General features: G+C 34.6%; 2 protein-coding genes and 1 pseudogene across 12 annotated transcripts in view; 2 read left to right on the top strand and 1 right to left on the bottom strand.

Annotated features, from left to right (window-relative positions):
• LOC145959694 (uncharacterized) lies at positions 1-6,470 on the top strand. 4 transcript variants are annotated; one of them, XM_083078793.1, is made up of 12 exons: positions 1-369; positions 736-1,023; positions 1,788-1,975; positions 2,661-2,938; positions 3,128-3,657; positions 3,833-4,095; positions 4,352-4,631; positions 4,722-4,853; positions 5,299-5,486; positions 5,621-5,764; positions 5,904-6,028; positions 6,217-6,470. In XM_083078793.1, exons 3-12 carry the CDS (start codon positions 1,809-1,811, stop codon positions 6,321-6,323), a joined length of 2,214 nt encoding a protein of 737 aa, XP_082934919.1. In that variant the 5' UTR covers positions 1-369; positions 736-1,023; positions 1,788-1,808; the 3' UTR covers positions 6,324-6,470. The 4 variants fall into 4 exon arrangements, with proteins under 4 accessions (XP_082934919.1, XP_082934918.1, XP_082934920.1 ...); XM_083078792.1 differs by lacking the exon at positions 1-369 and adding an exon at positions 405-515; XM_083078794.1 differs by lacking the exon at positions 1-369 and adding an exon at positions 544-662.
• Positions 5,759-27,203, bottom strand: part of Unc79 (UNC-79 domain-containing protein) — a 22,349-nt gene continuing 904 nt past the window's right edge. Inside the window, exons 4-48 of one of the 8 annotated variants that reach the window (XM_083078788.1) lie at positions 26,752-26,922; positions 26,280-26,369; positions 25,847-26,032; positions 25,266-25,498; positions 24,912-25,126; positions 24,472-24,815; positions 23,691-23,832; positions 23,256-23,432; positions 22,871-23,145; positions 22,458-22,600; positions 22,121-22,345; positions 21,795-21,941; positions 21,231-21,360; positions 20,933-21,105; positions 20,571-20,719; positions 20,263-20,420; positions 19,975-20,156; positions 19,521-19,722; positions 19,197-19,391; positions 18,961-19,074; positions 15,479-15,627; positions 15,248-15,369; positions 14,666-14,897; positions 14,312-14,453; positions 14,019-14,220; positions 13,385-13,560; positions 13,287-13,309; positions 12,701-12,936; positions 11,830-12,275; positions 11,438-11,527; positions 11,175-11,354; positions 10,748-10,833; positions 10,198-10,451; positions 9,932-10,045; positions 9,706-9,846; positions 9,424-9,578; positions 9,103-9,197; positions 8,700-8,951; positions 8,341-8,568; positions 8,088-8,249; positions 7,832-8,007; positions 7,422-7,683; positions 7,127-7,267; positions 6,874-6,996; positions 5,759-6,779 (exon numbers count right to left, since the gene is read on the bottom strand). In XM_083078788.1, the coding sequence (XP_082934914.1) occupies positions 6,591-6,779; positions 6,874-6,996; positions 7,127-7,267; positions 7,422-7,683; positions 7,832-8,007; positions 8,088-8,249; positions 8,341-8,568; positions 8,700-8,951; positions 9,103-9,197; positions 9,424-9,578; positions 9,706-9,846; positions 9,932-10,045; positions 10,198-10,451; positions 10,748-10,833; positions 11,175-11,354; positions 11,438-11,527; positions 11,830-12,275; positions 12,701-12,936; positions 13,287-13,309; positions 13,385-13,560; positions 14,019-14,220; positions 14,312-14,453; positions 14,666-14,897; positions 15,248-15,369; positions 15,479-15,627; positions 18,961-19,074; positions 19,197-19,391; positions 19,521-19,722; positions 19,975-20,156; positions 20,263-20,420; positions 20,571-20,719; positions 20,933-21,105; positions 21,231-21,360; positions 21,795-21,941; positions 22,121-22,345; positions 22,458-22,600; positions 22,871-23,145; positions 23,256-23,432; positions 23,691-23,832; positions 24,472-24,815; positions 24,912-25,126; positions 25,266-25,498; positions 25,847-26,032; positions 26,280-26,369; positions 26,752-26,922 (8,027 nt within the window). In that variant the 3' untranslated portion in view covers positions 5,759-6,590. Of the gene's footprint in view, positions 6,780-6,873; positions 6,997-7,126; positions 7,268-7,421; positions 7,684-7,831; positions 8,008-8,087; positions 8,250-8,340; positions 8,569-8,699; positions 8,952-9,102; positions 9,198-9,423; positions 9,579-9,705; positions 9,847-9,931; positions 10,046-10,197; positions 10,452-10,747; positions 10,834-11,174; positions 11,355-11,437; positions 11,528-11,829; positions 12,276-12,700; positions 12,937-13,286; positions 13,561-14,018; positions 14,221-14,311; positions 14,454-14,665; positions 14,898-15,247; positions 15,370-15,478; positions 15,628-18,960; positions 19,075-19,196; positions 19,392-19,520; positions 19,723-19,974; positions 20,157-20,262; positions 20,421-20,570; positions 20,720-20,932; positions 21,106-21,230; positions 21,361-21,794; positions 21,942-22,120; positions 22,346-22,457; positions 22,601-22,870; positions 23,146-23,255; positions 23,433-23,690; positions 23,833-24,471; positions 24,816-24,911; positions 25,127-25,265; positions 25,499-25,846; positions 26,033-26,279; positions 26,370-26,751; positions 26,923-27,203 lie in introns of all 8 variants that reach the window. The other 7 variants (XM_083078787.1, XM_083078791.1, XM_083078785.1 and 4 more) reach the window with 7 other exon arrangements.
• LOC145959695 (uncharacterized) lies at positions 15,933-16,986 on the top strand (annotated as a pseudogene).

Below are 27,203 nucleotides of genomic sequence, written 5' to 3' on the forward strand. Positions count from 1 at the left end.
TCTCGATTTCATTTCTGCAAAGGCTCTCGTCGCAACTCGTTGCGCACGGGCTATGTCGGGCTACGCGTACACGGCAATACCAGGCAGCGCGGAAAAGGCTCCCGATTCCTGGACGATACCCCACCCTTTCGTTACGCCTTTATCTACCGCCTCGCCACCTGTGTACGGGTCGAACGAGAATGGGACCAGGACCCGCAGGCTGACACGAGAGTTGAAAAAGGAACGGTAGTGAGAGTCCAAGTCGGGAGGGAAAGGATTCCGCGCGCGCGCGCGCGCGAGCGCGAGCGCGCGAGAGAGGCTGTCGCGCTCGCGCTACCGATGCCGATGCCGATGCCGATGCCGCTTGAACGCGGGCACTTGGATGTGAAAGTAAGTAACTGTCTTGTACAGTTGACCGAAACTGCGCGTACCTGCATATACCTTGTCGGTTATCCGCGCGATCGTGCCATACCGTTCCAACATATTTCGCGGGATGCGCATACCTATATGACTCCGATCGAGCCTTTCCGTTCAAAGTACGTCGTCTGCAAAGAGAAAAAAAAACGGTGTCGATTACTTCGCGTCTCATTACTCCGTGTCTCATCCGTCGCGACACACGCAACGTTTCACAATCGCGCGATGCAGCCCTCGACTTTCTTTACACTTATCCGTTGCTTTTACTCGTAATAATTTATAACAACAAATTTTTCGCTCTCGTCAATTATATTTCTCACCTTTCTCACACTTTGCTTCAAGGATTCGATCCATCAACGGTACGTGTAATATTACGGCGATGAAACTTTAAAAGGGAGAAAAAGAGGAAATAACAGCGAAAGAAAAAGAAATGGAGGACAAAGGACAGTAACGAGCAACAAGTGAGAGATGTGACAACTTTTTGTGCAGTGGATCGATTATCGCTCCAATTGGATAATAAGGAAAAAAGAAAGAGAATTGGCTTCCAAGGCAAAGCGAAACTCTCTCTCTTTCTCTATCGAGCAAATTGGACGTCTCTTTTCGTACAAATGTTCCGGAGAGTGTTGTTTGGTATATATATATATATATATATATGTTTTTTTTTTCTATAACTCGATATTAAAGTTTTTCGAGAGACTGAGAAAAGAGTGCGTGGAGTGTGTGCGCGCGAATGATATCGCGTAGATGATATATCTCGTTATAGTTATCCGCATACTTGGGAGCTCGAAAACTTTGATTAAATCTTGAGACAAGTAGGTAGTCGATGTACATACGCGTAACGATTGAAATATTCCGCGAAAATTGTTCCGACTGTGCGATGTATCGATATCTTTTCAAAATGTTATTGTCTCTTTGTAGACTCGTCAAGTTGCATACAAGTTTGTAGAGAAAATTTTACAATATTTACATAAGTTGTGTTTCTTATTTGTACAGCGTTATGCGCGGATGAGTAAAATTAATAATATATAAATAAATCTCGAGTGCATTTTTGCTTACGTTGTCGAGGACAAATTATGTGACGAATCAAAGTGCTCGCGATAAGAGGGAAAAAGAGATAGAGTGAGTGTATATTACTAATAAGAATAAATTAAGTACACACGCACGCACACATATGTACATACAATAAAGATAGGCGAAAAGAAAGAGAGAAGAAGAGAAAAGTGGAAAGCGCGTGCGCAAAATCGCGCATACATCATCGTTTATCAGATTTTCGATAAATTGATTTACTTGTAGACTTGTAGAGACATTTCTCTTACATATCTATATATTGTATGTAACTGTGTGTTTACGTCTTCAAATGTAATTTGATTGAGATTTTTTTCATCGAAACTTAGAATCCGCAAGACTTTGTAATTATGAGACAATCGATACTCGTTATCGCGTGCTGCTTTTTGGGCTTTGTCTTAGCGGGAAGTCCTAGATTACCACGAACATCCGCCGATCAGCGCAGCACACGTAGCGCGAACCATAATAGCACCGGCGCTACGCTACAATCGTCTTCTCGCAATTTGCAACGAAATAGGTATGTCGATTGTATCCATATTCGACTTTTCCACCTTTTCTTTTCTTTATTTTTGAGGGCGGGGAAGGGGAAAGAAGGAAGCTCGATGCCAACATTTTTTCTTATTTCGATTCGTGCGAAGAGTATAGAATGAATTGAAATGAGAAGTAGGCATTTTTCTTACGGATGGAAGAATTGGCAATTTTAAATTGCGCTCATATATATGTATATATACACATACATAAATTAGCCGATATCGTACTCTCTTTCAAAATTTGTCGATACTTTGATACTACTCCGCTACGAAACTTTCCACTTGTAATTGCTAGTTTGCGAATGCATTTTTCACATAATATCGTCATTATATTAATGGTATTAATATGCAATGATATATAAATGTGAGGATGATTAAGAGCCGGTGGTAAATATATGGTTCAACCCGCGCGATAGCGAGTTGAATAATTTTCCAATGGTAAAATAGTAACCAGTTGTGCCAATTAATCAGTCAAAATTATCAACGAGCATTCGCTTATTAATCGCCACAAGGGAACGTAAAAAGTTATAAATAACAATATCAGATTCTATCGTTTATCGTGTTTCGATAGATGGACGATATATTCTATAACGTTGGAGTTTAAAGTAAATAATAGACAAAGTAAGTTAAATACAAAGAGATGCAATAATAAATATTTATTGTTTGTTTTAGAGAACAATACCTTTTCAATGTTTTCGAAGTAATAGTATCAACTTTAGAGTCCAAGTTGCAACGAATCGAGAATTTAGACAAGGCGGTGGAACACTTGATGAGAAGAGTAGAGGCTTTAGATTCGCGCGTAAATGATAATATTGATAAAACGGATGCGGTTATTACTAAACTCAGAACGTTAGATCTGAAACTTTTCAATGCGTATCCTATTATGTCAACGGAAGCTATTCACGCAGCGAGAATTACCGAAAATAAAAGCCAAGATTATACCGAGGATAGTAAGTGTGCTATACATCGTATACATCTTAATTATGTACTTTGTTGTTTAGATTATTTCAATTTCCTCTTTTATACACACACAATATAAAGATCGTATTTGAACGAAATATATGACGAAAATTAATTTCGAAAATCGTGAAACCAATTATTATTATATTCATATGTTATATATATAATACTTATTTTAGCTCCGCTGATACGTATAATTCATCATGATCAAAATCATCGGACTCCTGAAACGCTCGGCGAAAAGTTGGTTTCCTTGGATCAGAAAGTTTCCGATATCGATCATAAGCTTGTTAATCTGAAAAATCAGCTCGACAACAATTTCTTACAAAATGATGATATAAATGCTGAGGCGAGCGAAAAGAAACCTGTCAGTATGAGTGTCATCGAAATTACTAGAGCTATGAGTAACGAAGTGATGAACCATATGACGATTGAAATTGAGAATCTTAGGCAAGCGACAGGTAGTATGGATCGAAAACTTCAATTCCACATGAACTTGGTGTCGGATAATCTCGGAGCGTTATATAATATGGTTACCGATGTGCACGAAGCTATTGTCGAGAAAAATTACGGAAATGATCGACAGAATCACCTCAATCTAACAACGACCGAAGCTCCAACGAAGCAGAGTAAAATTGATCGTCTTGTCGAACAAATGTATCCGATGCTTACCGTTTCTGAAAAAATGGATCAAGTTTGGAACGTAGTGGTGAGTTTTAAATGCGTGAAAAGAAAATGTACATCGTGATATAGACGATTTGATAGCACGGTGCAAATTGCAATAATGGAATGTGAATAGAAAATGAGTAAAATAAAATATGTTTATTTCGATCAACTTTTCGTGCGCAATGATATTAATATTAACAGCTTGGATATAATGCTAGATGGGAACCAAGAGCTCGGTGGACGACTTGCTGCCAAAATCTGACAAATTGCTTACTCAGACACAAAGGCAAGAGAGGGCAATTAGCGAAATTCATGCCGATTTAAGATCAAAAACGAATAAGATTATTGAGAATCTGGAGGGCGTCGAGAGCCGCTTGAGAAAACAAGAGGACGATGTGGCAACATTAGCACAACGTCCAATTCCGGCTGAATTGTTGTTAGATCCAACAATTGACCGGCTCGTTGAATATGATCCAAGCAGGTACAAAAATCTAGTCTTATTAAGCTTAGGGATTATAATAAGCATTTCGACATGAAGAAGATTTAGCAATGGAAATATAATGTGTAATATTGTTTTATAAAATAATACACGATAATTCGTGGCACGATTTGGCGCAAACATTTTTTTTCCGTTCGTTAAAATTATTTTCTAGTCAAAGAAATATGATACATCTTCGATAGATTGTACTTTTGTCTATATATACAAGTAATCGTTTACTTACATCGTTTATTCCAAGATACGTAACCGAAGATTTTGCAACGGAGATGCCCGCAACATCTATACTGTCTACCGCGGCACCGCCCTTGTCGACTACAACATCAATATCGTCTGTCGCTTCACCCTCAAACAACCTTACCAATTCTACGACACCTATGACGGCAACATCTTCTTCCAATATTGCTAGATCGAGTAATAAAAATCGAGGAGTTATATTTCCCAGTGTTAAGAATAAACCAAGTTTCGCAAATTCTACCGCCTTTACAAGCGATGTATTAGTCAACTATAAGGATGTCAAGGTATTTTAATTCATCATGCTTTTAATTCACGCATTTGTCGAGGACATTAAATTAAGACTTTTCATTTTCCGCTACATTATTAATTTCTAGGGTTATTCTTGTGTGGATTTATTAAACGCAGGAATGAGAGATAGCGGAGTCTACTATTTGCAAATACGCGGTACGACATATTGGTTCCTCAAGGTTTATTGCGAACAGGAAATTGCCGATGGTGGTTGGACAGTGAGTTTATTATATATATGTGTGTGTGCGCGCGCGCGCGCGATATTAAATCGTATAGAAAAGGAAAAGCACATCTTTAAATTTTAATTTAAATTACATAATGTCATTTATCGACCAAGATATGTATCGTATCGACATAAAGCATGGACCATTATCTAAATAGTGGTCAGAAAAATTGAAAGAAATCTCTTTCTAAGCGTTGATTAAAAAGTAACAGCAAGTTGGCCGTTTTCATGTTTTATCCTTCTTCTTGGACGACCACTTTTACGTACGGATGGCACAGTCCACGCTCTAGAACGGGCCATCTCTTGACAATTTCGGTAATCGATAATAAATCGAGAATAAAATACAAAGTGTGAGCGGGAGACATGCCTACACGTATATTAAATCCACAGATTTTATTTACATTACGCGCATGCAATAAAATAATTATTTTGATTTAAAGGTTATTCAGAGGAGGGACGATTTCGGAGATCCAAGGGAGAATTTTAATAGAGATTGGGGAGACTATAAAAATGGATTTGGAGATCCTGCTAAAGAATTTTGGCTGGGCAATGAAAATATATACATGTTGACAAATAATGAAGATTACATGCTTCGAGTTGAACTTGAAGACTTCGAAGGTAACAAAAGGTATACACAAACTGAGATTGATAATGTTAACAACTTGCTGAAGAATACCAATGTCAAATTTTACAATTTGCAACTTGTTCATCGTGAAAATGCTCAAATCCATCAAATAGTACACAATTGTAATTTAATTATAGATATGCTCAATATTCGCATTTTAAAATTTATTCAGAGGGAGAGTATTATAAATTAGAGATAGATGGATATGAGGGAAATGCTGGAGATTCGTTAAACGATCCTTGGTACGGATCAAACAATAGCCCATTCTCCACGTATAATAGGTAAGCGATACACACACGTAACACATTTATTACGTATAATGAAATACATCTTTGCACATTATATCATTGTAACGATACGCAAAATACATGTTTGCCACAAAAATGCATTGGATTTAGACTTTTCCATTTATGACTCTAGGGATAATGATAGATCATCTTTGAATTGCGCTTCGATGCTTAAAGGTGGTTGGTGGTGGAAATCTTGTGGACGCGGTTTGAATGGTCTTTATTTAAACGATCCACAAGATCTTACCGCACGACAAGGTACGTTTATAACTTGCTACAGCAAACACAATTGAGGAAAATTTTGTGTCGTGTTAATTAATAATGGAATGAAAGCAGAGATTGTAAATAATGCAAGTCAAATGTGTGTTAAATTCTCTTCTTTGCATTTAGCAAATAAGAATCAGATTTTTCAATCACTTATTATAATAATCATATTATTTCTAAAGGTATTGTATGGTTCCGCTGGAGAGGTTGGGATTATACTCTAAAACGTGCACTAATGATGATTAAACCAAAAGGTCCAACAACAACGACGACAACAGTAATGATATAAGCATTACAACATGTGTAAACTTCAAAAAAACATTAACTTGATTGAAATTTCTCGCAATCATTAAATAATAATTTGCACATGTAGTACTTAAATTATGTACAATATTACAAATACACAAACATTTTATTATTTGACATAAAAAAAAGGTGCTTTCTCAATTATATTCGTTCCCTCTGTCTACAATCTACAATTTTTTAGAAAAGATTACGAGACTCAAACCTAATTTATAAAGTTACCATCGAACCGTACCCTCTTTTCTTCTCTTCTTTAAATGGAATAGAATTGTGTGGCGGTGGAGGATTGCATTTCTATTTGTCCCATCTTAAATTGTAATCGATGTAACCATCGTAAGAGTACTGCATTTGATTCTCTTCGGTTTGAAACAAAATGTTCTGCCATTCTGCTTGGCGGGAAATCGCGGCAATTTTGCAAACGCATCTGTAAATGACCAGGTAGCTACAAAGTATGATAAACCAAAATTAGTTGGTGTGCCTTATCTTTTTGTTCAAATTGTTCATCTTTATTAATTGTGTTTTTTTTTTATTTTTACTTGAACATGATGAGAAAATAAAATGGCATTCCACAGAGGTAGTAATTTACTTAGCAGAATCGATCCGCATTCCAACAAAGCCTCCAATAAGCTCAAGAAATGCAAGTTGAGCATTTCAGATAGCTAGAAATAAAATCATTTCCATATATTTTTCATTCTCTAGTCAAATTTATTTCAAATGTATCAATTTTAGACATCCAATGATAAAGAACCTTGAGTGAAATAAATAGTGTGTATCTAAAATCTGACTTACGGCTTTCGAATAAGAGACGAGTTGCAAAATACATGGCGTTATCTTGCCCCAAAATTCTAACAAAATATTCATAGTGATATTGTGACTTTCGCTGTTTGATGCATTATTCTTGGACAGTTCTTCCAAATATATTGTCCAAAGCTGAAGCGAGACAAAACACACTGTTACTTAATCCAAATATGCACGTGCGCGGACGATAATACGTGTATAAAGATATACAATAAAATGTGTGTATATATATATATTTAATTTATAAAATATATAATTCAATCTATATAACTTTACTAATAGTTACTTGACAAAGAATGAACGCATGAAAGAGCGACGACATATGGAGAACTGATGTTTTCGATTGTTCTGGAAATCCTGAGAAAATCATTTGTATATGATCGGCAATGTGACAAGACACTTCTTGAGGTATCGGTTGCGCCAACGGTATCGCTGAATGGGTAAGACTGTTCGTGTTGCCGGTATACATGGCCATGTGCGTCAGTGATCCCAGTAATAACCAAGACAAGAGTCTAATGTGACCGATACAATCGACGTATTCACGAGCACTAAAATATTTACACTAAATACACATCTGATCGACTTCCATAGTTAAAATCAAGATAATTAATTAATTTTAGATCAAATCTTACGGATATAAGAGAAAATAAAGGAAAGGGAAAATAGATGATTGCAATACGAAAAAAAAGAGCATACCCTTGTTGTATAGTAGATGGTGCGGTATACAACCATGGCAAGTAACGCGCGACGGCTCTATTCTCTCTGTTATTGCCCCTTGTAATTTCTAAAGCCACGTATTGAGCAAGGCCGCACTTTAATATTCCACCTAATGTATCTTCATTCAATCCAGCTTGCATACCTTTGTTATAACTCTAAGGAAAGAAAAAACTCTTCGAAAAGCGAAAAAATGACAATACATGTGGTGCGCATGCAATTGCGTGCGCGCACATACCTTGATTTTGCTTAAAGTGTGAAAATCAGCTAAAAATTCAAGGACATCCGACAACTGACTCTTTAGAGATTCAGAGGCGTTCGTATTGTAGATTGGTGACATATCCGTTTGAATATTATTTTCCATCGCGATGATAGTATTAGGCAAGGATCCTCCAATATCCTTATATTAATATTATTATATTAATATCTTTCGATTATATCTAAAGTTGAAAATTTTGTGCGCAAGCGTTATAAATGTTATACTTAATTACCTGAAGCACAAATTGAAGAAGTAATAGAAAATTTGAATCTGGTATTGTAATTTTAAATTTAATAGCCTGAATTAATTCGAATACAATTGTTCTTCCAAAAAAATGTTTATCACGATCACGAGTAAATCCTCTGTGACACAAGTAGCAGAGATCTGTTAAATAATTATACTGCAACGTTGAATTTTGTATGGCATAACTTAATACTTTGGAAAATGGGTCTAGCATTCCCTAAAAGAATGATTAAGCTATATCAATAATGTTAAATATAATACGAGGATATATTTACCATATTTTATTTATTTTAATTAATAATCAAGAGAAGATAACTTTTGCCTTTGCAATTCTTTGACTTGATATACCTTTGATTGCTGAATCCCTGGCACCTTCAATATAGAAATTATAATTCGCAAGAGAGGAGTAATATCTTCAATGGAAGAAAGCATAAGAACGAGTCTGCGAAATAGTCCATCAAACTGTGCCAATAATCCGCTCCATGTGGCTGCACCAGGACCCAATCCTGCTTCCAACGGTAAACAATCCAAGTAACACGCAATATTATACAATATTACCGGTAGACGTTCCAAAGGCAATGATTTTTTCATGTTTAATGTCTGAAATTGAAATTTGTAACTTAAAACAAGTATGTAATAATCTTATAGTATAAACTGTAAATAATAATTGAAAATTGTATACAAAATCTATTTGCTTAATATACAATGTTATGTATATACAATGTGTGCTTAATATAATATGTTTTCTTACCTCGAGCAACAATTGCAGAGGCGCAATGGGATTTAATTCGTTAAAATCGACTAAAGCTTGCGCGACGCTTTTAAAAAACTGCAATCTTGTCGTCTCTGTAATAAAAAAAAATAATAAAAAATAAAAATATAAAAAAGAAAGAGAAACAAAATAAAAGAAAGTATTACAGCAAGCAGAGAAAGGAAACTGTTGTTGCTATTATTATTCAAAATCTTTCAGATATTGATGTTGAGATAGATACATTGTAAAATCTGATTGATAATTTTAGTTGAAACTCTACTGCTTACATAAGCGATTAAATTGGTCGCATTTAATCCTTACCGTTTAAATGAGTTTGAAACATTTGCATAAATACTCCATTAGGTGCTAATTGATGAAGAACGCATCTAAGAAACTGATGCGCTACGCTAACTGCACCACCTGGCAAATGCATATTTGTTTCGCTTTGCCAAGGATACATTGCGTAAAGTCCAACCCTGCATAAGTGTACTAGCATATTAGAGCATTATTTATCATAAAAGCGGCTATAAAAATATCACATAATAATATAATACGCTTCAAAATATCATATAAAAATATAATATAATAATATTTTAATCTTACTTGGTAACTACTCCAAGTATTTCCGGTAATAATGGTGCCGCTAAAGATGGTTCTCGATGAATAAACGTTCCCAAGGTTATTATACACAATCCGAGCTCCTCATCGGAATATTCTTCTTTTATTGTTCCACACTCTGAGCATCTGTATCATAGTCGATGGAATTCGATTCAATCAATACGATGTGAAATATAATAAATTAATAATAATCTAGCATGTCAAATTATACCTATCATAAACGCAATCGTCACCGATGCGAAATAAACTCTGCTTTAAATTGAAATCTGCATGATACACTTGCTGAGAGGCAAAGTCTAAATTTTGTTGGACTTGTGGACCAGACCTATCAGATGAAAGAACAATTTATCATTAAGGTATGATAATTATTTGAAATTATTAATCCGTATATTTAATCTTTTTTTTAAGTGCTAAAAGCATACTAGTTTTACATGTAATGACGTGTTATAGTATATTATATATATGCGAAAAATTTACCAGGATTCTGTCCGTCTCGCATGAGTAATCGCATCTTGATCCGTTGTAGTTGTGATTTTTCGTATCCTGTCACGTTGAATACGAAATTGATCCCTCGATTTAATCTTTTGTTCGTAATCTGCTACTTTTGAGAGAAAATCTCCGGAATCAACCGCTGGCGGAGACGATTCTAGAGCCACTTGTTTAATTAATCTTCTCGGACTTGGCGACCTACTCGAATTAATCTCATTGCATGTCGGTACAAGTGACGCTGACTGTAGACAAATATAAATTGATCGAATATAAGTGTTTACCCTTTTACTAATTATAACTTGATTATATCTTTCTATTAAAATTAATTATTTTATTCCCATTTCTACAAGTACTAAACGTTCGTTTTCTTCAATAAATTAAACGTATGAAACTTTAGTTTTGATCAATAAAAACGAGACAAACATTTTATTTTTGCAGATTGATCTCTTGTCTCAAAGGATTGTCTATCTTGTAAAAGTTAAAATTATATATTAAAGTCAATTCAAAATTTATTTTTAAAAAAGAAAAAGCTTATTACCATATTTTCGGATGTTCCGCTATCTTGCTTCATGAGTACCACATTACGAGTGTCAAGTTTTGCATTGTCATTCGATTTATTCGTATCTGAAAAAGAAAAATATTTCAAAGTATTTTTCATTTGCAAAGTATTTATACATTCAACAAAAAAAAGACAACTTTCAAAATGCATGTGTACGTCAGATTTTTTTTATAAAATATATTTATGAATAAACAACTAGAAGCTTTAATTTATTTAGCTAAAAATTTTTAAAAAATTTTAATTAATTTAAAGACCGCGCGTTGTACGGTAGAAAGATTATACACGATAATATGCACTCGCAGATATAAATTATATACTGTATTTATACTTTTGCATAGACATATAGAGATACGGCAAAAGTATTTTTCACAAATCACCAAGTCTTAGAAAACTAATGCTTATATACCTTCGATATCTGAGATATCAAGAGCTTGACGTACTCGTTCGACTAAATTAGAGAAATCTCTCTGAGAACCACCAACTGGCAGCAATCGTTCTGGCGTTGGAAACTCCAATTGAGAAATACTATGTGGACTCGTAATGTCACTAGACACGCAAGTCTCACTATCTTGTTCAAATGAAGAACCTAAAAAAATGGAGAAAAAAAAATTACTTTTAAATTATAATTTTCTTCCCATTTTTTTTTGTCATTTTAAAAGTTTTACTCACTAACTGTCAAAATATCCATTTTGGATAATGGTGATTCAGGAGAGCCATATGTGTCTTCGCATTTTAATACACGTTGCGCAGTTCGCGATCCTATAAAGAAATCTCGTTTAAATGATGTATCGTCCAATATATGCCACCATAATGTTACCGTAATGTTACGACAACATAAGAACGTCAAATATTTTCATATGGATATGAAATGGAAACAATACACACTGCCTATAACAAAACCGGACCGCTACCGACATTTAAAGTTATATACAAGAATATTTGAATGTTTACATTTGATGTGATACTGATGTTGTGCAAAGTTTAAACGACAGAATATTTTTTCATTTTTGTTCCTACCATATCACGTGATACGTGAATTGTTGATAATATGAATTGCTTACCAGTCGCGCGAATTATCGTACCAATTGGCAATAATCTTTCGATTGTTGGAGTTATCAATGGTTGTGAACTAATTGGAAGACCACCTGTTTGTTGCCCATTCTCCATACTTATGATTTGCGATGATATAGAAGAACTCAGGGCTGGTGAACTCGAATGATCACTGTTGGTTACTGTAATCACTTGACAAGGTGAAACTGGCGATGTCGCTGTAATTGTGATCTGTTCAACATGCTTTTGTCTACCTAGATGCTTCGCATTCAGTGATTCGGTGTTATTGACAGTGCCTGCGACTTTTACAAACGCATTATCCTCTTCCTTTTCCTTTTCTTTTTCTTTCTCTTTCTCCGTTCTCTTTTCCTTGCTCTTTTCTTTATCCTTCTCCTTCTGTCTTTCTTTTTCATTCTCTTTCCCTTTTTCCTTTTCCTTTTTCTTTGGCAATTCGGATCTAAAAGTATAAAGTGTAAAACAGATATATAATTTTCATATATATTAATGAGGCTAAATATTTCATTCTTAAAAAATTGCATTGTAGATAATACAATTAAAAAGATTCAACGTTTGATATAATATTATAGAATTAAGATAAAAAAACAATGTCCAAATTGGAAAGAGTTTCTAAAGAAATGTAGAGATTGTAAAAAAGAAGAAGAGTGTGTACGAAAAAAGAAAAGAAATAATTTGTCCCAATTTTTGATAAAGCAATTTAAAATCAAAGAGAGAGAGGGGGGGGAGGGAGGGGAGAGAGAAGGAGGGGAGAGAGTTTTACGTTTTCATTGATAATTTATCGCTTATAAAAAGAACAAATTTGGTTATTTTTCTTATTTTTATATAGAAGTAGAAATCTTATTCTTTTATTTTTATACAAGTTACCTTTGAATGTGAGAAATGCTCGTAGCAAGGGCTAAGGCGCTTGACAGATCGTACGGTTTTGACGAGACAGTATCTCCATTATATGGCAAGTGTCCTTTTCCATTCTTTAGCAGCGGTACAGTTGTTTTAGATTCGGATTTGTGAAGCTCTTGTTGTCCAGTTAAAAAGGTGCCTGTTACCATCATTTTTACTCCTTCGTACACGCTCCATTTTTTTTGATGTCCCGTTTTATTTCCCTGGAAAAGATAACATAAACTATTGATAACTTATTAGTTTTTTTCAATCATGTAATGTTTTGCAAGTCTAATTTATTTATATATCTTGCTTCAACAGATATCAATTTCTTAATATTAATGTAATATGTATAAAATAATGCTTTATTCTTTTTTTCTTTTTGCTTAAGGTATAATAATATTTATAATTAATATTTTTTACAGGTATATCAATTATAATTGGTACTTTATTTTGTCATAAAGTACTGATTTATTTTAGTCACTTGATATCGGGTCTGTTTCTTCCAATAAATATCTTAATTAGATGCTAAATTAAATGCAAACATGTTGATTTTTGTAACAAGTATAATTACCTGATGAACTTCATCTTCGTTTCCTAAAAACCATATAGGTTTCGTTACAGATTCTATCTTCGATTTATTAATGTTTCGATTGTTTGATTCTGTTGTACCTTTTGCATCCAATATAATCGATGTACGTGGCTCTTGAAGAAGCGTATTTTGGGGAGCCGTATCCTCTAACTCGCCGAGAGATCCTCCACTGCTGTTATGTAAGGTGCTGTCAGATTTTGGACTTTCAGGAATCGCAGCAAGCTCAGATTCCGTATCATCCGCATTGATCGAATAACTTTGCAAAAACATTCAAAGTAATAACAAATTGTGACATTCCACCATTTAAGGACAGAAGCATAATAATAGTAATATATGTGATGTACCAATCTTATAAGTAGTATCCGCGAGAGGGGGGAATATTGCAATATGTATTATAATATTATAGTACAAACAAAAAAGTGACAATCATTGAAAAGTGTACATATATAAAAGTAATAGAATAATCTTTTATAAAACACAAAAAAAAAATATATATATATATATATATATATATATATATATATTGATAATTTATTTTGCATTTATATAATTATGTCAAAATTACAAATTAATTTCTAAATTAATCGACTACAATTGTACAATTTCTTGCCAATCATCACTTTTTCATGCAAAAATTAAATTGTTTCAAATGTGTGTGTGTGTGTAAAAAAGAAAGAGAGAGAGAGAGAGGCATCTGTATGCAAATGTACCGACCTAGTAAAGTGTTTATTGAAATAACGACAGGCTGGACCATTATTTTCTTCCCAATGGGTCTCCATTTGTCCATGCATTCCTCCAGGACTCCGTTGATGCACTGAAACCATTGATGCGCGCATTGCCGAAGTTTCCGTGTCCATTTCCCCCATTGCATTCGTTGTTAACTCGTGCTCCACTCCGAGTGAGGGTTGAGACACATCTGAAAAATACTCGTACTTGTTCGTGTATAACACCAATTCATCCATGTGATACAATATGCATTTTTTCCTTAGAAATTTTTAAACTTTTACCACGTGATCTGGAAGGTGGCGCAGCCATAACTACAGTCGCTGGAATTCTTTTACATTGATGATGCTGGGTGTCGAGCGTATTCAACACTATCTTCACTAATACTTGAAGTTGATTACACCACGGTTGTTGTCCGTATTGACACTAAAGAAAGAATTTATCATTCGTGTGAAAAAAATTAAAAAAATTTCTATCTATTTGCTCGCAAAGATGTATTAATTTCACAAGTATATCATATAATTGTAACTTTCTGAAAAGAAATCGTCCATTCATTTATATAAATATGTACAATATACATATATTTTTTAGCGTGTATTCTGAATAACACTATACTACTTTGTATAAGCTTTCTTCACCTTGTACAAAATAACAAGCAAAGACATCAACCAGGATCGTCTGATGTGTGGTTCTAAATACCAAAGACTATAACTCGGAGGTTGATGATCAGTAGGAGGAATAGATTGTGGAGGGCAAGGGCAATGTTGCAATATTGCTAAAACCGGCGGTGTCATTACCCAACCCATTACATGATTCTGGTCTAAGAGTTGTGGTAAGTTGGCGATAAAGACATTAAACACTGGTGACAGCCTATAATTTGACACATTTTATTGTCATAAATCTTATTAAACCGAGAGATGGAAATGGCAAATATAAGCGCATTGATTTTGTGCACAGTTTGATAAACTTCTCGACAAAATTGAGAATTGTATTTTTTCTTTGTGCGTGAACATTAAACAAGAATTTTATCAACTTTTAAACACATAAATCCAATCCATATAAGTTATCACGCACAAAGAAAAAATACAATTCTCAATTTTGTTTAGAAGTTTATCAAACTGTGCACAAAATCAATGCGCTTATATATATATATATATATATATATATATATATATATATATATATATATGTGTGTGCATATATGTGTATAAAAATCTCACCTTAAACGTTGCGGAGAAGTATGGAAAGTGCGCTCAGTCTGATTATATCCTAAAAGAAGATACAAGTGCCGCAAAACTATGCCCTGTGTTTTTGATAGTGGCTTCTCATCCGTTGGATAAGCCTAATTAAATTGTATCGATATGTAAATTTGTATACACACAAAATTGAAAAAATATATTATTCTTTTGAAATATTTGGAATATGCATTTCTGTTGTTTGAATAAATTCACCTGATCTTGTCTCGAGAGAAATTGCATCAACAGAAAGATTAGCAAGTGCATTGTTTCTTTATCTGCTTCTTCAAGATCCACAATCTTGTGAGTGTATCCTGGTAATGTGCTAGCTTCATCAACCATGTTCAGTGAATGTATATGACCATCTGTAAGGTTTACCAATATTAACTTTATGTTTGTTCAACATGTTAATTTTAGGCAGATTGGAAAGAAAAAGAGGTCTACTGAATAAGAATAATGTAATATTAACTATTTCTCTAAATCTCCATCTATCTCTATCTATCTATCTATCTATCTATCTATATAGGGGTAGTCCCAGAAGTACCCGACCTGATACAGAGATTGTGTTAGAAACTGCGTACCGGGGTTATTTTTAGTTAGCAGCATCTTTTGGAAGAACACACACCAAGTTTCAGCCAGATCAGTCCATTTCTCTGTGTTTGGCGTTCGTTTGAATCGAGGAAGTCGAGTGATTTTCAAAAAATGGATGAAAAAGAATTTCGTGTGTTGATCAAACATTATTTTATAAAATCCAAATCGCCTCAGAAGACCAGGGGGAAGCTTGATAAACATTACGGTGAATTTGCAGCTTCGATTAGAATAGTTATTGGTGGTTTCAAAATTTTCGGACTGACCGTATGAGCACAAATAAGGCTGAGCGTTCTGAACGGCATTTTGAGGTCACTACTCCAGAAATCATTGACTAAATCCATAATATGATGATGGATGACAGAAGAGTGAAGGTGCGCGAGATTGCTAGTGCTGTGGGCATCTCGAGGGAACGGGCACATAACATTTTGCGTCAACACTTGGGTATGAAAAAGCTATCCGCAAGATGGCTGCCACAATTTCTCATTTTGGCAAACCGAAATCGTATGAGGTGTTTCAAGGACGGTTTGCAGCTGGTTCAGCGAAATCATCAGGACTTAAGGCATTGTTTCATCATTGTGGACGAATAATGGATACACAACCACACGCCTGAGACCGAGGAACAGTCTAAACAGCGGGGAGTCGGCACCAAAGAAGGCGAAGACCGTTTCTTCGGTTTCCCGGTTATGGCGACTGTCTTTTGGGTTTCGCAAGGAAGGTTCCTCATAGGCTATTTGTAAAAGGGTAAAACTATTACAGCTACATATTATTCATCGTTTTTGGACCGTTTGAAAACCGAGCTGCGAGAAAAGCGTCCACGATTGGCCCACAAAAAAGTCCTTTTCCATCACGACAACGCACCATCTCACTCATCTGTAGTTGTGGCCCCAAAATTGGTGGAATTAAGATTCCAGCTCCCTCTATTCTTCAGATTTGGCTTCCTCGGACTACTACTTTGTTCCCCAATATGAAGAAATGGCTGCGGGGAAGAAGATTTTATTCAAACGAGGGGGCGATTGCGGAAATAAATGCCTATTTTGTAGAGTTGGGCTCAAACGAACGCCAAACACAGAAAAATGGACCGATCTGGCTGAAACTTGGTGTGTGTTCTTCCAAAAGATGCTGCTAACTAAAAATAACCCCGGTACGCAGTTTCTAACACAATCTCTTTATCAGGTCGGGTACTTCTGGGACTACCCTCGTATATACAGGGTGTAACCGAAACTAACACTTGATATTTTAAAGGCAGATTCTCTGGCCAATTTAAAAACGATTTTTCTTCAGCGAAAATGTCGAGGGAGATCATTATTTTTTGCATATTCCCAATTTTTGTCATCATGTATCTTTCTAACTAAGCCTTAAATTAAAATTCTATTAAAGTAAACTCTACCTAAAATTAACTAAAGAATGTGACTTTATTAATATTTTATTCCCATAAGCCTTAGTTTGCGAAAAAGCCTTTATTTTCAATCGTTTATAACTCGAAAACTATTAGTGCCGCGACATTTTCGCTGAGGAAAAATCGTTTTTAAATTGGCCAGAGAATCTGCCTTTTAAAATATCAAGCGTTAGTTTCGGGACACCCTGTATATATATTAGGTGTACAACTTTGCTTCCGCCGTTTTCCTATAGATGGCTTTAGCGGTAAGTAGTGGTCGAAATAAATAGATCATAGACGTCATGCAATAAACTTGGGCATCTGTCAACATAACCCCATAGAAACATTAGTCGATTTGTGTCTGCATCATAAAGTTATTCTCGATTGAAAATGTCAGTTTACGAGCCAAATTCTCGTCATTTGCGGGAGCTTTTAATTTTCTGCTTCAATATGAAGAAATCTGCGGCTGAGGCTCATCGAATGCTCTCAAATACTTATGGTGAGGCCGCTATTAGTGAAAGAACGTGTCGTGAGTGGTTTCAACGCTTCAAGAATGGTGATTTTCACGTCGAAGACCGGCATAACGGTGGAAGAGAGAAGGTTTTCGAAGATGCAGAATTGGAGGCATTACTTAATGAAGACTCGTGTCAAAGTCAAGAAGAATTGGCACGATCATTGGGAGTGACTCAACAAGCAATTTCAAAACGCCTCAAAGACATGGGAATGATTCAGAAGCAAGGAAAGTGATTTTGCAGCATGACAATGCTCGACCCCATGTTGCGAAAGTGGTCAAGACATACTTGGAAACGTTGAAATGGGAAGTCCTACCCCACCCGCCGTATTCTCCAGACGTTGCTCTCTCTGACTATCACTTGTTTCGATCAATGGCACACGGCCTGGCTGACCAGCACTTCCGGTCTTATGAAGAAGTAAGAAATTGGATCGATTCGTGGATCGCTTCAAAAGATGACCAGTTTTTTCAACGCGGGATTCGTACGCTGCCCGAAAGATGGGAGAAAGTAGTGGCCAGCGATGGACAATACTTTGAATCATAAATGTATAACCAGTTTTTTACAATAAAGCCTCGAATTTCGGAAAAAAAACGGTGGAAGCAAAGTTGTACACCTAATATATATATAACAACAAAAGAAAAACATGCACACATTTGCATCACATTTTACCTCAAAGGCTAGTTGAAGCGATATATGAAGGGAAAAAAGATTATTAACAAAGTTTTGTATTTTGAAAATATGAGATTGAAAATATTTCTCATATAGAGTATATATATAAGGGAGTCTCAGTTTTCTTTTTAATTCAAAATATCTCTTTTCTCACATTTTCTTATCAACAATATTAAAAAAGAGAAATTCCTTTTAATCTAATCTAATATTTTTACAACAAAAAAATTTACGAGATTTGCAACATTGTTGAATCTTTATCATATTAATTATACAAATACAAAATATTTAGCCGAGTTTTGAGGCTTTTTCGATAGAAATCTATCGAAAACGATAATCTTCAAACATACATTTGTGCAAGCATTACTAAGGCATTTCTACCAATTATGCGATTCTGCATTGCTACTTACCGTTCGATCTGTTCGATCTATTCGAACGATCCATCTGCAGTCGAATGCTTTAACATCCGTATAATACAAACGAGCAACATTTTTGCGCATATACACATATTTATGTCTCGTCTACAGCTACGCAGGCAACACACGCTACTCTACCTGGGATACTGTTATTAGGTGGGGTGGACCCCAACAACTGACCCAGTCCAAATCTCGAACTCTTCCTTTTCAAGATGGGCGCAGAATATTGTCGGCTGTACACCTTTTCCTTTTCTGCGTGAAAGATGCGGAAAACAAAAGAAAAAAAATAACACATAGTGTACAACATAGTCTGTGGGGTGCGCGAAAAGGCGATAAAAGGAAGTTGTGAAGCACAGGGACGTTTATGTACATACCTTGTTTAGTGTCTTGTCGAGGTATCATCGATGCGGGCGCGGACATGGTGCGTTTATATGGCCATTTTGTGCCGAAACTCGCGCTCAGCGTTTTTACGGAACTTGTCCCGCTACCGTCCGATTGAGATAGTGCTTCGTGCGCGCGATGCAATTTCTTCATGAATACTTCGCTATTCAAATCTGTATTTTTTAGATCTGCGATGCAGGAAAACTCAATTAGCGACGATTGATATTGATATTTTACGCAAATACACAGAAAATCATGGTTCTTTGAAAAAGTCATGTATAAATAAAAAGCTGCAACACACATCTTCCCATACTAACCGCGCAAATAAGCTATATCTCCCGATTTCTCCAAATTGATTTGGGCTTCGAGAAATAATGTATCGAATCGATTTAGAAAAAATTCCCATGTCAAGATCCGCCGATCGCTAAGGCTATTGTGTAGCTGATAAAGCGATTGCAATACCATCGGCCGGTCTACGATTACGGAATCGAATTGTGTCTCCAGGCATAAAATTAACGACTGAAATCATTATGTAAGAAATATGATTTAGATGTAATTAGATTCTTTGCTAAAGTCAAACATTGGAAAGATAGATTCAGATCTCTTGAGAAAATTCAAATTTTTTAACATTGAGAATATATGATAGATTTATAGATATGTGATTTATATATGTATAACTTGTAAAAATTTGCCTCATTTAATAATTGCCTTTTTAATATTAAGTCAAACATTTTAAAACACACATAAAAATTTAAAGGTGATAAAATTTACCCTGATTGCTGCATCATGAATAGTTCCGAGATATAAGGTTGCACGCTGTGCTACATACACATTATTGTCGTCCATGCTTGTAATCAAATAACAAAATGCATTTGCTAATGCAGCTTGGAGACTCAACATATTTCGTAATGGCGTCGAGTCCATAAATCTTGCAATTAATGTAACACGCTCAACTGAAAAGAGGAGAAGAAAGAAAAAATATATATATTTTTTTTTCATTATTTATAATGATGAAAAGATGGCAAAGATCAATTTGCTCTAAATTATCTGCGCGATTACCTGCAACGAATCTAACGCGCCAATCAGAATTGTGAAACTCTTCTTGTACGAGCCGCCAAAAAGTATCAGTGCCACACGGTAATGTCACGCAATGTAATAATAATGGAATAGTTACTTGTGCTATATGCGAATGTTCTGCATTTAGGAGCTCCCATAAACTATACACACAGTAAAAATAACAGTCAATGAAACAACTGAAACACATAATTCTCACGCGCACATCTCTCCGTCATTATCGCGAGAAATATATTTCAAATAAAACATGTATATAGAAATAAAACATATGTATATATATAGAAATACGCTACTTTTTTATCAACAAGTTTTCCTGGCACCATATGAAAAATCCTTGATGGTCCTTCACCGCCATGTTAAATGCGTCGCCATATAAACACATTACATTCAAGCATTGCAACATATAATAAAGGATATCAGGTTTGTCAATTGTCATTATCTCCTGTAAAACAAAATTTTCATTCGAAATAACATTTTTAATTTTACACCCATAGTCTTGGCTGATGTAATTAGAATTTATATAGTTGTAGGATTATTGTAATCAAACTTATTAAGTACTTGTAGAATTTAGGACGCATAATTATCGAGTAAATAAATAAGCAGAATTATCTATACAAGCAGTATATAATTTTTATTTTATAATGCAATATATTACCTTCAATAGTTTATGAATATATTGAAGTTGTTCCGGCAGTTCTTCTATCGTAAAACGAAATTTCCCTACAGAGGTATGCCAAAAATCGTCTAAATCAGCTTCCGGGCTCAAGTTGACAGGCTCATCGTTTTCGCCAATCAAATGGGGTTTTGCCACGCTTACCGTTGCAGTAGCTACAAACGTATGTACATTTATGTGTTTATTTAAGAAATTATTAGGAGAAAATTGCTATTAATGTAATCAAATAATTATCACGTTAACCAATTAAAAAGATGCGATATGTAAAGTATCCTCTTACCGACATCAGTTTCCGATAACGTAACCGTTCTCGCGACAGCGGACATGATCTTTTCCGTTGGCATTATAGCTGCGAGATCCAGCTGTTCCGAAACTGTCTCTACTGTGGCTGTCATAATCTGTTCGAAAAACTAACATAAACGATCAAAATAGCTAATCCGGTGACATAGATTAGCCTACCGTGTTTTGTGATCAGGCCGTGTCGCAGAAGAAGAGACAAAGAGAGAAAGAGAGAAAGAGAGATACAGAGAGAGAGAGAGAGAGGGGGGGGGAGAGAAAAGCACACATATACGGACATATATATAATAGACATAATTAAAATGGTTCGAGTTTAGCATGCGCTGCTTTATTAATGGAAAGATTGTAAAATACGCAGCGCGATTATTTAAGACGACGATGATATTTGTGCCTCATTGCAAGACAAAATATTACATTTTTTTTTATTTAAAATCATGGAAATTTAATCCTCTCTCAATGAGACCAACATCAAACATGTTATTAGCGTTTGAATTTGAAAGAAGGTTTGTCATAATTATTGAGAATTTACTTATCAAGAAACACGTACGTGTGGCATGTGAACTAAAACTCCGCCTACAGAATGCATTTCTGGCATTGGCATATTGATAACTACATCCGGTTTCGAATCGCTCTTTTTTGTCGTTTCCGGTGAACTCTTACGGCCATGATCTTCCGCGGTATCATCCACAATTGTCTGGAAAATAGATATGTGGCAATGTATTAACTCGATCCATTTTTTTCACATTTATTCCTAAATAACATCAAGCTATGTCGAGACAGCGAAATAGAAATAAATTTATAACATTCATAAGTATATTTATTGCATTATGATAAAAATCTGAATAAATCGAATAAATTCAAGTTTTAACTAACATCGGGAGGATATGCCGGATTTTCCGGTGCCATGTACGTAATCAATTGCAGACACAACTGGTGCCAAATCACCCTCGACTCGCAATAAGTGCATTCTGTTTCCGATGCGTCGCATATGTGACAGTTATTCCAATTAGATGCAACTATAGATTTCATCAAGTGGCAAGCATCTCGGCAAACCCATGTATTAATACCAGTATGCTTATCCATATTTTGAAGTTCCATCTGCCAAGATTAGACTTTTCACACATTATTGTTTTTTTATTAAATGAAACTAAAAGATTTTTAATAATGCTAATACACAAGACGTAACATTTACACGAAATTTCCATCTCACCTGTTTTAGTAATATATCGAGCATAAGAATACAACAAGATAAATTAAGTTCGGCGTTTGTCGAAAATTCCATATGCCTTGACGTTGGTACCATATCATCGGAAAGTGGTGTCGACTTTCCCGAGTCATTTTCTACTATGGAACCTAAATATTTTAAAAACATACTTTCAGAAATCACACAAATAAAATTTGCGATTGCGGTTGATGAAATATTCATATTATCTTTCATCATTCATTTGATCAAAATACTCATTATATATAATACTCGTACTTTTCAAATACTCAATTTTGTTCAAATGCCTGCCTCGCAAATTTATATATTAAAACATTACGAGAGGGGTATTTTAATATTATTAACATAATACATACTTTAGAACATGATACAACACAAATATGTATCACGATTATAATTACATGTAACATTTCCATTATCGTTATCCTTTGCAGTTTTGCTTGGCTTTAATTCCGATTCTGCACAACTCATCGATTGCATCACGGCAATCCCACCACTGAATATTGAAAATAGTTGATCCAGGGGCATTGTTATTTCCAGCATAGTAAGCGTCTGTAGCCAATTAAGGGCCTGTTCTTGTACTTTTGCGCTCGTATTGATAAATCGCTTTGCTACAAAGTTATACATCTTCTTTGTGTCAAATCCCAAAGAATTCATATCTCGATCCAAAATTTTGCTGTTTAAACATAAGAAATTAAATACAAGAATGACCTTTTATTTAAAACTGGGAATTATAGAGAAATATCAAGATTACAAAAACAAAAACAAACGCTATATATAATATACCTCAATATGATTTTTAATTCTTGAAGTTCGTGTTCGGGAACATCATTTACTACTGCTTCCATCCAATGCGGCATCACATAATCCCATACATCGGGCGTAATCACTTCGTACGGTACCAAACAAAATAATCGATGTAATCCGTCTTTCAAATGCGACGTTCGTGAAGCCAAGGTTTCCCTTTCGCAAATGGCATTAATTATATTATAATTATGTAACGTATTCTCTAATCGTTAATAACAATCACATTATCTATACAGTAGCAAAATCAAAAGGAAATAGATTTTCACGCATTTATGACTTTAAATTTTTTACGTGCACACGCACGCACACCTAAATATGTATGTAAATAAAAAATAATTTTATATATAGTTGCGCATAAAGATTTTTCTCATTTTTTTTTTATCTTTATCACAAGCAAAAATAAAAATTTCTTACCAATGACCCCCAACTCTGACGTAATCTGCGGGATGCGGTAAAAGACAGGAAATGAATACTTCATAATGAGTCTTCATAACTTCCGAAAGCCAGCCACAGACGTGTTCTGTTTTTAATTTCTCGAGCGCGCTTTCCGCTTGGCCTGAAATATTTTCAATCAATCGACAAATTAATTATGACAAAATAAAAATATTAAAGTGAAGAATTCAAGAATGCTATTGTAATTTATCATTAGACTATCGATATAACGTCACAAGATACGATCGAAACACATAAACAAATTCGACATTTCCTGAATTTATTACACAACAATTCGAAGCTATCTTCCTCAAGGTATTCAAGGTATATTTGAGCGCAAATTTCAAATGTGTGTCGAGTCGTGTGCAGGCAACTATTTTTTATATTGACTTTGCGTACAATCAATATTATCAATAAATTCTTGAATTAATGTCTAATCTATATATTTAATCTTTAAAACGAAATAGATTGAATTCGGCTAAATATTTCGTTAGGCGTATTTCTGGCCTATTTTCCAAAGAATTTCAATGTCGACTTTTCATTATAACTTTTCATAACATCTAAGATATTTTTCTTGGAGCATAAAAAAAAATGCGTATGTCATATGGCATATGTATCGAAACATGTATATGGAGGGAAAAAAAAAGGGGAAAAAAATATGCTTATACATTTTATACATATTTAGCCGATATACCGCCGCTCTATCACCTACGTCTGGCTACGTCTACTTGAGTAAGTGTATATATGCAAAGTGTTAAATTACCAACAGAAAAGATAAGGTGTATAAGTCTTTTTTCAATACCATCGAAACAGTAGGCAGTGACATGAAACCAATGAAATAACATTGATAATAAACGGCCCAGTATTTCAACCGGGGTATCCTCATTAGGAGTACAAAGTCCAACAAGCAGCCATACGCCATATCTGCCGAGAAGTTGTCGCTCTTCTAAACTTGTAGGATCGCAGTGACTCCCGAAGGTACTTCCGATAGCTCCACCGCCGCCAACGCTACCTCCTGAGAATCCTATGCCTCCCTTGTTGACAGCACTCATTTCTGTCACATCCCGATTACTATCGATATTTTGCGGTTCAGCTTCTTTAAGTAAACTATAAAGTGTAAAAGGATCACGTGATTTTGCCAAATTGAGCCAAATTATCGGATAAAATGCGAGAAATATCTTTAATGGTTAAAATGGCGCTTGCCTGACAATCGCTTGAACCATATAAGTTTGCGTTTGCGAGTCCAGCTGCGAGATGTGTGGAAGCGCCATGTGATAAACATGATCACCGCCACGACGATTATTGTGACGAATATTGTGACATTGCTGACAATATCGTATAGGATGATTTCCATTGTAACTCGCGCATTCAGTCGAAAAACAAATGCTGATGGCTGATTTGTCAGCTGCCCTACAATTCTAATTATAAAAACAAAAAATATTAATCCACTTGATACGAATATTACTTTAAATATTCAAGCATTTGTTGTCGCACGAATGCGACAACAAATTATATATATATACATTTATATGTATTTGTTTGACTCAATATGCTTACCTTATTTTCGCAAATCATGGACACTTGTTGCATCGGATGTAAAATATCGTAAAACATTTGATTCGGATGCTCTCGATGGATTTCGTTCGCGCATTCGATACAAAGATAAAGAGGTGGTGGAGATTCAGTAGCAAATGTAATGGAAGTGCGATGATCGTAACAAACTTTACCAGCTTCCGCATTGCCAGCATTCGGACAAGTGTCCCGTTGACATACAAACGGAGTGAGATCGTCTAAAACACAAGTGAGCGAAATGTTTAACATCTCGTTTCATTCCAGGAATATTATATCTTGTCTGTTGTACACATACATTGAATATGCATCATAATAAAATTATAATAATTGATAATAATTAGTCTCCCCTATGTAGAAAAGTAAAAAAAAAAATAATAAAAAATGTGTGTATGTGCGCGAGAGTATGTATACATGTATGTATGTACGTATGTACGTACGTACGTACGTACGTATATATATATATATATATATATATATATGCATGTGTGTATGTATGTATGTGTGTATGTATGCATGTGTGTATGTATGTATGTATGTATGTATGCATGTATGTATGTAATACTTACTCGCAAATTTTACCAATACAGCACGGCGGTCAAATAAATTTGGATTAAAGGACGGCCAGTAATAAAAGAGCAATTTTGCAGCCGATGCTCTCGCAGCTGCAGTACCATAAGCGATAACGCAAAGTATGTCTTTTACAACTCCTGGTTTCAAAGCCATTAGGCATTCCATCAATTGGCAATGATGTGCTAAAAGAGGACATGTTGTACATCTCTTCTATATATTGTACATCTATAAATTTTACATATATTCCCCTCACATATGTCACATGTATACAAAATTTTTTATAATAAGAATCTGCTGAAAAATTTTAAGATGCTGACATGCAATATAAACAATTAATCCAACAATTTTAATCTTTAATTTTATAAATTGCATACATTTTAAATAAATGTTATACATTTTTTGCATTTATACATGCACGTGTAAGAATACCTGGATTATTAGAATACTGAAACACCATCATTATAACAGCAGCCACTGATTGACTAGCAGCATTTTTGTCACTAGCTTCAATTCTTCTTGCTGAAAATTAAAAATATCCATTATATGTAACATTAATACATTTCCTCTTTTCTCTATTGTCCATTAATCACATCTATTTAATATTTGATGGATACTGTATTATAAAAGTGTTAAATTTATTTAAAAGTTATAAAATTATACTAATTCTAAAATAATATGAATTATTCTACAAACTATCAACCTGTTTCTTACTTGCTAGTGGATCAATTTCTTGTTCAATGGAGAAAAATTCCTCTCGATAAAATAATAAAATATAAAATTTTCCTTGTGAATTCAATCTCTCTCAAGTGTTATTCTCTCTTGAAGAGAGAAATGAATGTGCTTGTCATATAATATATGAATATCAATGATATTGCTACAAATATATAATGAAGGTACTTACTGATAGTAAATGGCAAAATGTGAAAACAGAGGTAATTGACAATTTCTTCATGCAGTTCCATAGGAAGTACTGATATTGTACTAGCAGTTAAGTACGATAAATTGTCAATCAGGTCATGATCGAGGAATGGCAACAGGCACGCTAGACATTGCAACAAAGCTTTTCCAAATGCTACAAAATAAATATTAATATTTTTATTGTGCATGTGTGTGTGTGTTAAATTATATGCGTATATGCATTGTTTGACAAGGTTAATATTATTTAAGAAATGAAAAAACAAAAACTATTATGTTTATATAATCATAACCTGCAATATTTATTATTAATTAATAAAGATAAACGAAGTATTTACTTAAGAAAAATCAATTATTATTTTTAATCACTACTAATTAATAATGACAGCATGAGAAGACATATATATATATATATATATATATATATATATATATGTG

The sequence above is a fragment of the Camponotus vicinus genome, unplaced genomic scaffold (assembly GCF_025532165.1).
Source record: "Camponotus vicinus isolate PSW18456_S1 unplaced genomic scaffold, iyCamVici1.0 SCAF_1, whole genome shotgun sequence".
NCBI classification, from domain to species: Eukaryota; Metazoa; Arthropoda; class Insecta; order Hymenoptera; family Formicidae; genus Camponotus; species Camponotus vicinus.

Coding starts and splice junctions, on each gene's coding strand:
- LOC145959694 (XM_083078793.1), top strand. CDS start 1,809: ATGAGACAATCGATACTCGTTATCGCGTGCTGCTTTTTGGGCTTTGTC. Junction 3,658..3,832: donor ATCAAGTTTGGAACGTAGTG/GTGAGTTTTAAA, acceptor ATATAATGCTAG/ATGGGAACCAAGAGCTCGGT. Junction 5,765..5,903: donor CCATTCTCCACGTATAATAG/GTAAGCGATACA, acceptor TTATGACTCTAG/GGATAATGATAGATCATCTT.